At 42.6% G+C, this 13,725-nt stretch overlaps 1 protein-coding gene across 1 annotated transcript in view; it reads left to right on the forward strand.

Moving 5' to 3' along the window:
- Positions 1–13,725, forward strand: part of Clrn1 (clarin 1) — a 41,991-nt gene that overhangs the window by 14,329 nt on the left and 13,937 nt on the right. The window contains exon 2 of the mRNA XM_021158964.2: positions 6,054–6,233. Within this exon, the coding sequence (XP_021014623.1) occupies positions 6,054–6,233 (180 nt within the window). The remainder of the gene's footprint in view (positions 1–6,053; positions 6,234–13,725) is intronic.

Raw genomic sequence — 13,725 nt, forward strand, 5'->3', positions numbered from 1 at the left:
GTGGCAGCTGCATTTTGGGGAGCACTTTGTTTTTTCTTCTAGTGTTAGACCTGCAGAAGCTCAGGAGTTGGGATAAAAGAATGAAGAAAGGTTGTAGATCGGCAGGACATCCTACATCTTAATTGTGGCAACAGTTAGACAAATTGAATGCATTGGTTAAATCTTGCAGAGGTCTGGCAAGATGGCTCAGTGCACAAAGGAGCTTGCAGCACAAACCTTGGAGATCTGAGCTTGAGTCCAGGAACCACATAGAGGTCCAAGGAGAGATTTCAACTCAGCATATTCTCAATAATAATAGTAATGACGATGATGAAGGTGACGAGGACGACAATGATGATGATGATGATGATGATGAAACTTAAAAAAAAACTTACAGAATCAGAATGAGAGACATTTTTCTCATGTTAATTTTATTGTTATCTTAAATATAAAGGGGGTGAAGAGTGACCACAAAGGCAGCCATTTCACTGTGACTTTAGGGAAATTAATTCTCTGTCCCTCAGTGAATTTACTCTATACACTTAAGGCAAAAGATTACTTCCTTCCTATTTTTGTAAAAAAAAAAAAAATGAATATGCCAGGCCAGACTTTGTAGATAAAGGAGCTTGCCACCAAGGCCAAGGACCTGAATTCAGTGTCTGTGCCCCACACTGTGGAAGGGGAGAGCCAACTGTGCTGAAAAAGCCATTTTCTGAGCAGCACTAATGTGACTTGCCCATGGCTGAAATTGGAAACAGACCATGAAATATCAGGAGGTGTCGCTCAAATGACATTGGGCAGTATGTGTCTAGGAAGTAGTCTTCTGTTCTCTGAGGGTGAGTATTACCATCAAGGATTCAAATATTTACAGCTGTGGAGAAGCAGTCCTTAACCCAGCAAGACACCCTGGACTCCAGGAATTTTGCAGTTAGCTGTTAACAAGTGAATGGAAATTATTTGTTAAAGCAGGCAGCTGGTGCCAACTCTCAAAAACTGTTCTCCACACATGCACTGCACATTACACACACACACACACACACACACACACACACACACACACAAAGGAATTATTATCTCTAGCTAGCCCATAGAAAAGACGCACAATCCTGGTATTTTATTTACAAGCTGTAAGCCTAGATTGGGCATGTTTTGAGCTATTCTAACTTACATGGCAGCCATATGTCCCAAGCTTGGTACTTGCTATTCCATTCTCACCTGGGGATGTCCTCAGGGTTCACTTCTCCTGGTCACGAGCTCATGATCCATCCAGCCTCATTCCACCTCCTCCCATCTCTCTTCAGACTCCTCAATCGACCTTCAAGTCCCGCTTTCTCTCTCTTCTGTCCAATCATAGGCTTTAGCCTCTTGTTAACCAGGGAGTAGGGTTTACATAGCATCACTTGGTTTATGTGAGGATCTTCTCATCAGGGGCAATCCTTGGGGGTCAGAATTTAGCATTTGAACATAAAGCAGCACCAGACAGACCAAGTCCCAACAGAGAGAGAGAGAGAGAGAGAGAGAGAGAGAGTATAAGATGTGACTATTGGCCTTTATTCTTACACTCACCTCTTACTCTATGGAAATGTTTGCTGGTCATGATGAGGATGCTTGGAGGATGGGATATGTTAATTACATTGTTATTATTACTATTATTACCCAAACACAGGAAACCTAATAAAATGTAAGTCTTATGTGCCCTTCTAAACTAGGGTCAAATGACTAACTGTGGTGCCTATAAGCATGGCAAAGTGTCTGCTTGCCTTCCAGGCTCACTCATTTCCTGTGGCTCCTCTCAGCTCTTACCTCATCCCCTGTCCATGGAGAGGTTTACCTTTCCAGCCAAGGGCTTCACTTCCCTTCCTCCAGCTACTGATCAGAATCTCCCTGCCATTTCTGCAGGGCCCATGCAGACTCTTGGTTCACTTGGATCTTTTTGGCCCTCTCCTCTCCTGCCCTCCCATCTTGACCATCTCTCTTCTCTTCTTCTCTCTCTCTCTCACCCTGACCCCTCCTCTCAAGGCCCAGTTCAGTCTATAGATCATGTTCGTCTGCTACCTTGTCTCCCTGCTCTGGACTCTTTCAGATGTCTCCGGTTGTACTCCCCCTCATATCTCCAATAAAAACCTCACCCCTCATACCTTGGAGTGGTCATATCCTCACTTCATTCAGTTTTCACATAGGATGGGGATCGTAAAAGGCTCCCTACGAACCAGAATGCTCTTCCTGGCAGTTTATTTTTGCTCTGATTCCCACCATCACCGCCACAAGGCTAATCAGTGCAACTTCTTGATGGGTTTGTTTCAATTTAGTTGTTACTTTGCATTTTTTTGAAGAGGATAAACCTACCTACCCTAACCACACAATGAGGCTGTCACCCTATTTCCTAGGTAGAGAAGTGAATGGAAGCTGGCTTTTAAGTAAAAAAACCAAGTCAACAGCCAACCAACTGTGAGAAGCAAGTGTGAGAATAGCAGGCTGGGCTGTTTGAATGCCTTCTCAATTAGAAACTCTATTGTAGTAGAAACAAGACTAGCGCTTCCCCTAAAAATTTGAGATTTCCATACCCCAAGGATGCAGGGCAGAGTGAGACACTGTGAAGATGGTATCAGGAATTCTCCAGCTATGAACTGCAATATACATTGACATTACCCCACCTCTCCAGGCAAATAAAGAACTTTCCAATATAATCTCCTTCCTTCCTTCCTTCCTTCCTTCCTTCCTTCCTTCCTTCCTCCCACCCACCCATCCACCTGTCTATCCATCCATCCATTTATCCATGCATGCCTGTATCCATCCACCCACCCATTTCATTTCTGATAAGCCCTTTAAAATAACCACAATAGCACACATAAAATGAATATAATCGATAACAATTATGAAATATCATCTAATACCAAGCTCATACTCAGTTTTATCTGGTTGTCCCAGTGTCATTTTTTTTATTTTTTATTAGGTATTTTTCTCATTTACATTTCCAATGCTATCCCAAAAGTCCCCCATACCCACTACCCACCCACTCCCCCTTTTTGGCTCTGGCGTTCCCCTGTACGTATGTTCCCCTGGGCATATAAAGTTTGCAAATCCAATGGGCCTCTCTTTCCAGTGATGGCCAACTAGGCCATCTTTTGATACATATGCAGCTAGAGACAAGAGCTCCGGGGTACTGGTTAGTTCATATTGTTGTTCCACCTATAGGGTTGCAGTTCCCTTTAGCTCCTTGGGTACTTTCTCTAGCTCCTCCATTGGGGGCCCTGTGATCCATCCACTAGCTGACTGTGAGCATCCACTTCTGTGTTTGCTAGGGCCCGGCATAGTCTCACAAGAGACAGCTATATCTGGGTCCTTTCAGCAAAATCTTGCTAGTGTATGCAATGGTGTCAGCATTTGGAAGCTGATTATGGGATGGATCCCTGGATATGGCAATCACTAGATGGTCCATCCTTTCATCACAGCTCCAAATTTTGTCCCCAGAGTCATTTTATAGATAGGGTTTGTTCAAATGGCAAATCTTAGCTGTAAATTGTGCACGTGTTGTGTTTGGTTGATATACCTCCTATGTGTCTTTCCATTTGCAGCAGTCACAGGAATTGTTACATATTCGTTAAATGTATTAAGCGTGTCCATTCTTTAATTGAATGAATAATGCTTGAAGCTAAGTAAAAGTTTTTTTTGAACAATATAAAAAGAGTACAAAGTGAAGCTCCTTCAGCCTGTTTCTTCTGAAGCAATGCTATTAATTTTTGTATATTTCCTTCTGGAAATAATCTTAGTTGGCACAGAGGTCAGACTTGGAAGCTGCTGTAGCATAGGGGATCAGAATGAGGACATGAGTTCAAATCCCTATTCTGCCACATACTAAGTATAAATCTTGGGCATAGCACATAGACTCAGGGGTGTGTATGTGTGTCTGTGTGTGCGTGTTATGCATATGTGTATACAAGTGCAAGTGCCTGCACTAATGTATGCTGAGGCCAGAGGAGGATGTAGAATGTCTTCTTTTCTTCTTTCACTTTCTATCACATTCCATTTAAGACAGGGTCTCTCCATGGCCGTGGTAGGGCAGCCTCTTAATCCTAGCACTTGTGGGGCAGAGGCAGGTGAATCTCTGTGAGTATGTGGCCATCCTGGTCCACAGAGTGAGTTTCAAGTCCAGTTCTAGACTATCCAGGGAAAAGTAGTAAGACCCTTTTGGAAAAAAAATATGAAAAAAACTAAAGAAAATGCAGGCTCTCTCTCTCTCTCTCTCTCTCTCTCTCTCTCACACACACACACACACACACACACACACACCACCACCACCACCACCACCACCGCCAGGAAGCTCACCATTTTTACTAGGTTGGCTGGCTGGCCAGTGAACTCCTGGGATCCACCTGACTCTGCCTTTCAATGTTTGGTGTGTATATCTATGTGCTGTTCTTCACATGGGTGCTGGGAACTTGAACTCAAGTGTTCCTGCTTGCAGAGCAGATGCTCTTGAGTACTGAGCTGTTTCCCGAGCCTCCTGTGCCTCAGTTTTTGATGATATAATGATCTCACCTGTATAGAGAATTCAGTAAGGGGATCAGAGTACTTAAATAAGCATTATAAACACACACCCTTTGGCTTCCCCCCAAATGGTAGAGTGCACGTTTCTCTCTATGTGGTTTGTTTCTTTCCATCTCACATCACATTCTGATGGTAATTCCACATCTGTTCCTACAGAATTGCTCCGATATCTGTACAATTCCATTGTATGGGATTGTACGCATTATTGCTAGGCATGCAAACTCTTTCCAAGCTTTTCAGCACTGACTATATTTATAATTCTTCACTGGACTCATGTGCCTAAATATGCCCAAGAGAGGTTCCTGTAAATAAGAAATTGCTGAGCCAAGGTCATGAACAGCAGCATCAAGAAGGTTTTCCCAATTTTAACTCCCAGGAAAGCTACACAAAAGTTCCCTTCCCCTACACCCTGACTAAATGTTTTGGACTTGGAAGACCAAGTTTATAGAAAGCAGTTTTGTTTTGTTTTTTTAAAAAGAGTTTTCAAGTGCATCATCCTTATCATAGGATGATAAAAGACAGCTAAGCTACATCATATAGTTACTTCTGGAAGGCAATAAGGAGATCACCCTAACTCTTAAAGGGGAAGTGACACTGTGGACAGGGAGACCTTAGTGAACATCTTTGAAAATAAGCAATCGAATTTGTTTGCTCAGTTACCATTCGCCTATGTATTCTTATTAGGTCACCAGCTGGACTTTTTGTCTTGTTTTATGGCTCCACTCACGTCTCGCTTAACAAGCAATGACTGACACAGAGTAGAAGCTCAATGTATAAATTAAGCACTGGCTGGAGGTTGGGTAACTAAAACTTGTGGACCTGCACTTTCCTTCCTGTGTGGTCCAGATTTGCTGGAGGCAAGGGCACAGATGTAGCACGGATAAGCTCGATGTGTGAAAGGCTTCCATCTCGTAAGCAGACAAGGATAACTTGGCCTGAATCCAAAATCTAGAAATAGAGTTGGCCTGCTTACTAAATGGAAAAATATTTCTTGTAGTACCAGAAATCATTTTCCCATAGCTTTGTGCTGCATTAAATTTTGATGTTGATTGAAAATTCCCAATTCTTGACTATTGTTGTGGCCTAGAAACCATTTTTTAAACATTATAACAATCAAGGGTGATATATATATATATATATTCCTGATGTTTGAATCCTCTCATGTGCCTTCAAATTTAAAATATTATTATAAGTTTAGATATATTTTAAAAGTTATTACCAAGAACTGTCATGAAAACACTGATCATCCAAATGTCCACTTTTGAGTTACAAATTCACTGACATATAATCAAAGGCAGAAGAAGCCCTGGCACTTCCCAGTGCCATTTGGTACTGTTGAAGTCTATGAAATGATCCCACCTATAAATCTTTGGGCAAACCCCTGGTAAATTGGTAAGTGAGAAAAAAAATTGTCCTCAAAATGCCTTTTAGTGATTGTTTGAAAGCATGTAAGAAAAGAGGGCTTGCATTTTAAGTCACACAGAGTACTGACGATAAAATTCCACTAAATCTTGGTTTATTCTCAGTCTTCCCAGATTTGGTCCAAGCCATCCCCGTAAGCATCCACATCAATATTATTCTCTTCTCCATGATTCTTGTCGTCTTAACCATGGTGGGGACAGCCTTCTTCATGTACAATGCTTTTGGCAAGCCCTTTGAAACTCTTCATGGACCACTGGGTCTCTATCTGGTCAGCTTCATTTCAGGCAAGTATAAAATTCTGCCTCTAAAGACAAAGTGCTTTTCAGTCTGTGAAAGGATGCCCTGACTAAATATAGTTATGGCATCCATGCAGTAATATTCCTGTAGTGTTATGGATGACAGCAAATACTATAATTATCTAACAATATGGAATCCATTGTATACATTATGGTAGTCTGTGTGAGGGACTACAATCTCCACATTATAATTTTCAAGATGTTATCAAAAGGATTAATGCTGATATCAAATGTTAAATAAAAAAGCAGTAATATTTTACAAATATTTTGAACCTGTTAAATTATAAAGGAAATACACATATAAGATATTGTTGGAATTGCTTGTATCGTCATATACTCTTTCATACGCACAATATACGGGCTATATTTACATATGAAAGATGGGTGGGATGCTTTGTTAGTTGTGGTTATCTTTGAGTATTGAAACTATGAATGGTTTTATTTTTGCTCATGCTTATCAATCTTTCCAATGTTCATGAGTGTGCAATTATTTAGTCATCAAAATTTTTTCATTTTTTCATATAAAAGTGATAAAGGAATCCATAGGTGAGTAGTCACATGCAGGACTGTCAGTACTTCATGTAGCCAGTGCCAGTTGCATCTGAGTAAAGAGACTGTGTCCACCCAAAGGCCAATGCTCTGACAGACACATTCAACTTCATAACTGGGGTTAATGAAAAGAATGTAAACTAGTCAGTATTACAAGGTACGTATAACACCTTCTTGAAGGAGTAAATAAAGTAAGAAAACAAAATATGTTTACTTAATTCATGACTATCTTTGCCTAGGATATCTCTGACTTTACACCATTCCAAACTTGTATTCAGTTCAACATTATATCGTGGTTTATTGATGATTTCTGGAAGATTACGGCTGGCACCAGCCAAAAATCTAATGACAGTCCCTGTTGGACAATTTCTTTCTCCTTTGAAGTTGCTCTTGGCAGCTAACTCTGAGGCAGCCAGCACAGACTCATTCCTGTTGACACAATCCCTTCTCTCATACAACTCAATTCCAGCACCAATTAGTACAGGTGCCTGCCTAGAAAACAGAGACATGCAATCAACAGGGGATAATAAGTTCAAGAAGGCAATGTGCTTGCTACTTATACACACACACACACATGCATGCACACATATATGCATATATATATATATATATATATATATATATATATATATACCAAGTGTGCTCCCCACCCACACCTTGCTAACCAGATTATTCACCCCACCTGAGCACCCCACCCGAGGAGATCTCTCTCCAGTCTACTTTCTCCATGTCTTTTATGTACCTACAATACAACTTTACATATTAAAGTAGTGAATATTCTATGAGGGTAGTCCAAGAAGTTCTGTCGCTGGCAGAAGCAGCCAGTATAAAGCTTTCCGTATATAGTAAACACTTTCACATGCATTTGTTGACTTGAAAAAGCAAGCCTGGAAAAGTAGTGTTAACTTGATCACCTAGATGCCATAGGTGAGAGAAATCAGAACCCTCCTGGGATGAAATGAGCATCGCAGCCCATAGAGGCAGGGAGACCTGTGCCAGAGAGCAACAGGCAGGAAGATGGCAAGGACTGGCTTTGGACTGGGGTGAAAAAGGTACCAGCTCAAGGTGGGACACACAAGCCAAGATAGCAACTCAGTATTACAGGAATGTCAAGGATGGAGCATTTTCGGATTATGTCACTCCCTGGAAAGAACAGGCCTTTTCCAGTCACTGAGCAGAGGTTAACTAAACAGCTGACATGGCAAAACTAGCTTGGAGCTCTTGACCCAGCATTACAAAATAGACAAAAGAAAAGCTGGTTTGCAGGGGAGTTACTTCAGCTTATTAACACACTCAGTCACCTAGCTCTCCATCTCAAGGTGCAATTCAGAAGAGAAGCCCATTGTCTTAGTTAGGGTTTTACTGCTGTGAACAGACACCATGACCAAGGCAAGTCTTATAAAAAAACAACATTTAATTGGGGCTGGCTTACAGGTTCAGGGGTTCAGTCCATTATCATCAAGGTGGGAGCATGGCAGTATCCAGGCAGGCATGGCACAGCAGGAGCTGAGAGTTCTATGTCTTCATCCAAAGGCTGCTAGTGGAAGACTGACTTCCAGGCAACTAGGGTGAGGATCTTATACCCACACCCACAGTGACACACCCATTCCAAACAGGTCACACCTATTCCAACAAGGCCACACCTTCAGATGGTGCCACTCCCTGGTCCAAGGATATACAAACCATCACATTCCACTCCCTGGTCCCCATAGACTTGTTCAAAAACATGAGTCTATGGGGGCCACACTTAAACATAGCATAATGCAAAATGCATTTAGTCCAACTTTCAAAGTTTTCATAGTCTATAACAGTCACAACAATGTTAAAAGTCCAAAGTTCAAGGTCTCTTCTGAGATTCATCCAACTTAATTAACTGTAATCTCCAAAGCAAGGCAGGAAACCAGCTGGGCAAACTCCAAACTCTGCATCTCCATGGCTGATGTCAAAGCAGTCTTCAGAACTCCACTCCTTTTTCATCTTTGTTGACTGCAACAAACTGCTTTCTCCTGGGCTGGTTCCACTCCCTGTTAGCAGCTTTCCTCAGCATGTATCTCATGACTCTGGCATCTTTATCATCTTTGAGTCTCCAAGAAAATTTCAATGTTACTGCTTCTTGTTTCAGTGTCCTGGATTCCACTTGATCTTTTGGGTTCCTCCTAAGGGCTGGCATCACTTCTCCAGCTCTGCCCTCTGTAGCACTCTGGGCTCAGGTTGACCCACTCCACTACGGCTGCAGTTCTTGGTGATCACTCCATGATACTGACATCTCCAATACACTGGGATATTCCACTCTAACTAGGCTTCACCAATAGCCTCTCATAGGCTCTCTTCAGGGTGCCAAGCCTCAAATCCTTTGCATGACCCCTTCAGTCCTGGGCCATCAACTACAGCTGAGGCTTCACCTTCTCCAATGGCGTTCCTTGGCCTCTCACAGTGCTAAGCCTCAGCTTCTCTCAATTATCCCTTCATTCCTTCACAAGCAGTATCACCTGAGTGACTCTTAAACATTACCAAGTCCATCCGCAGCATGAGGTGCAACCTTGGTTATCTCTGGAACACAGCTTCTTTGTGCTCCCAGAAAACAATTTCCAGAAGATTTCACCTCAGTGATGCTGGTCTCTTCTTAATCACTGCTAATTCCTTAGCTCCAGCTAACCAGCATCAATTTTCCCAGTAGTTCCTTCCATTCTTAACTCTAGAGCCAGAGGCACATGGCTGAAGCTGCCGAGTTCTGCGGCTTACAGGAACTAGAACATGATACCCTTATACTATTACATTATCACTAGCTTTATGTTTTCTAAATCCTTCACTGCCTAAGCTTGGCTATCTTGGTTCTTGCTCTGTAGATTGACCTTGAATGTAGAGATCAGCATGCTTGTCTCATGGGATTAAAGGTGTGTACCACCATGCCTGGATCTAATTTAGCTGGGTAGGATCTTGCCCCAAGGTCCCACTCCCTTAATCTTTATCTCCTAGAACACAAGATTTTGCTCCATTTCACTTCCTGGTACTCCTTTAATACTCAAACCATATATTTTATATTTTTCCTTTCTAAGCTTGCTATGCTTGTTCAAACTTCTCTTCATGAGACTTAACCAGAGAACAAAGTCTCTGCTGGGCTATTTTGAAACTTCTTTTGTCAATGCAAGTAATCCAAGTCTCTTCACCTTAGCCTCAGGCAAACCTTTCAGACAAGGGCAAAAAGTAGCCACATTCTTTACCAAAATACCACAAAACCAGTCTTTATGCCACATTCTGAAATTCTTCTCCTTTGAAATCACTTGGGCAAGGTCAACACAGTTCAAATTACTCCCAGCAACTAAGTCTTCCATATTCCTACTAGGATGACCCATTAAGCCCCATTTAAAGCATTCCATTGCTTTCCAAATACAAAGTCCCAAAATCCACATTCTGTCAAATAAAAGCATGGTCAGGCCTATCACAGCAATACCCCACTCCTGGTACCAACTTCTGTCTTAGTTAGGGTTTTACTGCTGTGAACAGACACCATGACCAAGGTAAGTCTTATAAAAAACAACATTTAATTGGGGCTGGCTTACAGGTTCAGAGATTCTGTCCATTATCAGCAAGGTGGGAGCATGGCAGTATCCAGGCAGGCATGGCACAGCAGGAGCTGAGAGTTCTACGTCTTCATCCAAAGGCTGCTAGTGGAAGACTGACTTCCAGGCAACTAGGGTGAGGATCTTATACCCACACCCACAGTGACACACCCATTCCAAACAGGTCACACCTATTCCAACAAGGCCACACCTTCAGATGGTGCCACTCCCTGGTCCAAGGATATACAAACCATCACACCCATTTATAGACACATGGAGAATTCTGAGGGACAACCTAACTAGCAGTATCTGAATGGCAGGATGATTTAATCCAAGTCCCAGTTCTTATTTTGGTCTCCAACTGTGTCTGACACAAGGAGAACCTGGACACACAAATACACACAACGAGCAGTCTTGTGCTCATGCTGTATCTTAATTCATATTGAACTTGGAAACGTGGGTATATGGTAGAAGAATCAAGGAAGAACAGGGATGGGCAGGGACAGAGGGAGAAGGGGCGGAGACATGTCTAGGGCAATGCCTTACCAAGAGCCTGTGTTTGCAGAGCAGTTAATGCTTCTGAAACCCTTATTTTAAACACCATATTTTTCATTATTAAAAAGAAGCTGTATACGCCAATAAAATGAGGACCAGATAGGCTGACAGGCTGTAGCCTCTGGGAATCACAGGTCATTCTTGAAGCATAAACCATCTCATTCCCTCTAAATCCACACCAGGAACCCAGGGCTCCCTAGAGTTTGGGAAATGTTTACCTAAATTTATAATATTCATGTCGACCCCACTTCTAAATCTTGAGTGTCAACGTAAATTTTTAGAGTGTTTTACCACAACCCCTTTAAACAGTAGTCAATTTGCATAGTCATAGAGCAGTGTCTGTATTAGTAGTCATTAATTTTAGGTGAGTCACATCCATTAGGAGACACCAGGAGTTTCTCCCTTTATAGAATCCTTCCCATTTCTCTCTTCATTTTGCAGAGCTCAGGAATCTGTGTTTATAAATGGCTGCTCTCTCTCTCTCTCTCTCTCTCTCTCACACATACACACACACACACACACACACACACACACACACACTGAACCTCTAGCTTGCCTCTGGCCTCCCCAGTTCTTCATACTAAAATCATCATGGGACCACATTTTAGATGTCTCCTTCCTGGCTAGGTAGGGACCCACACCCTTTTGCTTGACTCTCGCAGGAGGCTACAGGCTCTAAAAGGCACAACCCGGTGCCATGCATGTGTCAGAGGTCATGAGGAAAGGAGAGATAGAGAGACAAGAGAATGACCCCTTCCAGTTCTCTATGTGGAGTTTGTCAGTTCTTTAGAACAAAGGAGGCAGAAAGGAAAACACCGTACCTATTGGATCAGGTGTCAGTGGCTGCATTCACTACTGCAGCTTGCCAATGCTCACAGCCCAAGATCCTGCATACCTCTTTCCGCTCCTTAGAGATTCCAGTATAGATCATATGCCTCAGCCTTCTCTGTATAACATTCCTGGCCATTATTGCTGCAAATCAGTTCATTTGTTTTCTTGTCTAGTCATTCACAGACTAGTTTTAAAAAACCCTTTTCCCCATTGTAAGATTTAGGTAAATACCTTACTAGAGAGCCCATTGTCCATTTGGGGCAATGACTGTCCCACTCAAAACATAAAAATCCCCTGATGAGCTTTCTAAAATTACTGAAACCAGATCGCCATACCTCCAGGTAGAGGCTCTGGAGGCGGGGCTTGGGTACTGACTTTGGATTTTAGTTTAATTTTTTTTCAAATGAAGTGATTTACAGAGTAGGTGGAGGATCAGTGCCACAGGTATGTTCACTTAGCTTCTTTGGCAGACAGTGCATTGTTTACACACCAGTGCTTGTAAAGGGTACTGAAAATTCCACAGTGAAGCTGTGCCCTTTGTGAGGCCTGCAGCCTACTTTGAGAGTCAAGCGAAAGTGTATGTAAATAATTAAATAAATCTATAGTGCCATACTTCTGAGGGTGATAACTAGATTACTCTGACAACAAGAGTAGGGATCAGGTGGTGGCGCACGCCTTTAATCCCAGCACTCCGGAGGCAGAGGCAGGCGGATTTCTGAGTTCGAGGCCAGCCTGGTCTACAGAGTGAGCTCCAGGACAGCCAGAGCTATAAAGAGAAACCCTGTCTCGAAAAACCAAAAAAAAAAAAAAAAAGAGTAGGGATCAGGCTTTGAGTTTTGAACAGAGTCTCCTCCCAGAAGTGGAGTTGCTGAGAGCTCTCAGAGACAGCTTCCCAACAGCTTCCTTCCCAAGCAGCAAAGAAAGCACACAGAAGACCCCAGGGAAGGATGGTTCTGTGGAAGAACAGAAAGGATACTCATACGACTGGAGGGACAGACAGTGAGAAGAATTGCACATTCATTAATTTAAATGTTTAAGCAGAGCTAGAGAGATCACACAAAATAGTTAATATTGGAGCTTAAAAGCTATGTTAAATGTTTTAGAGTGGATTTTAATGCAGCGAGCTTTGGAAATTTTAAAACTGTATGGTAGAGTTACCTCTTTAAGACATGGCTAGTTGAAACCCGTGCCACTGCCTTGGAGCTGGAGGAAGATAAAAAAAAAAATGGTGGTGGTATTCTCTGAGGTAGACAGGCAAAGTGAGGCTCAGGGTTACCCTTTAAAACAGGTGCTAATTTCTACAAATCAAATGATCTCTTTTAGGGGTGTCAGTTCTAAGATGCTCTGAGATAGCCAAGTACAGGTGTTACAGAGACAGGTGGACGCAGTTCACAGCTCTAGTGTTCAGAGAGCAGGTCTAGATGAAAGACTTAAATTTACCTGTTGCCAGGGTACAGGAATTATGCAGAATGAAAATGGTTGAGATCACCTGCTAGGAGAATGTACTGAGAAAAGAAAAACTGTCAAGGCCAACCCCGAAGAACACCATGATGGCTTTGGGGATGGAGGAGGAAGGGTGTAATAAAGGAAGCCCAGGAAATTGTGGTGTTGACAGGCTTTGAGGGGAATGCTCCAAGATGGAAGTTACTAGTGAGCTTTGAATGAAGATGCCCTGCTGTGAGAGAAGCTGGAGGTAATGTAGCACTGATATAGTCAGTCCAATCGGGGAGACAGAAAGATGTTTCCAAGCTCAGGAGGTGGAGAAAAAGAAGGAACCGTAAGAGAGGGTGCTGAGCACAGCGGTGACTAGCCCCCACTTTCACCAGGGCACATTGATATTTGAGCATACTGAGTTCTTATGTATTTGACTCAGCGCTGCCCACATGAGCATGGAGAGCTTTAGCTGGGCCTTTCTTCGTGTGAAAGATTGCCAGGGAGGGACCACTGGGACAAAATCCCAGTAGTGTGGGTATAGTCTTCGCAGT

This window comes from Mus caroli, unplaced genomic scaffold (genome assembly GCF_978045245.1).
Source record: "Mus caroli unplaced genomic scaffold, Mus_caroli_1 scaffold_3, whole genome shotgun sequence".
Taxonomy (NCBI): Eukaryota; Metazoa; Chordata; class Mammalia; order Rodentia; family Muridae; genus Mus; species Mus caroli.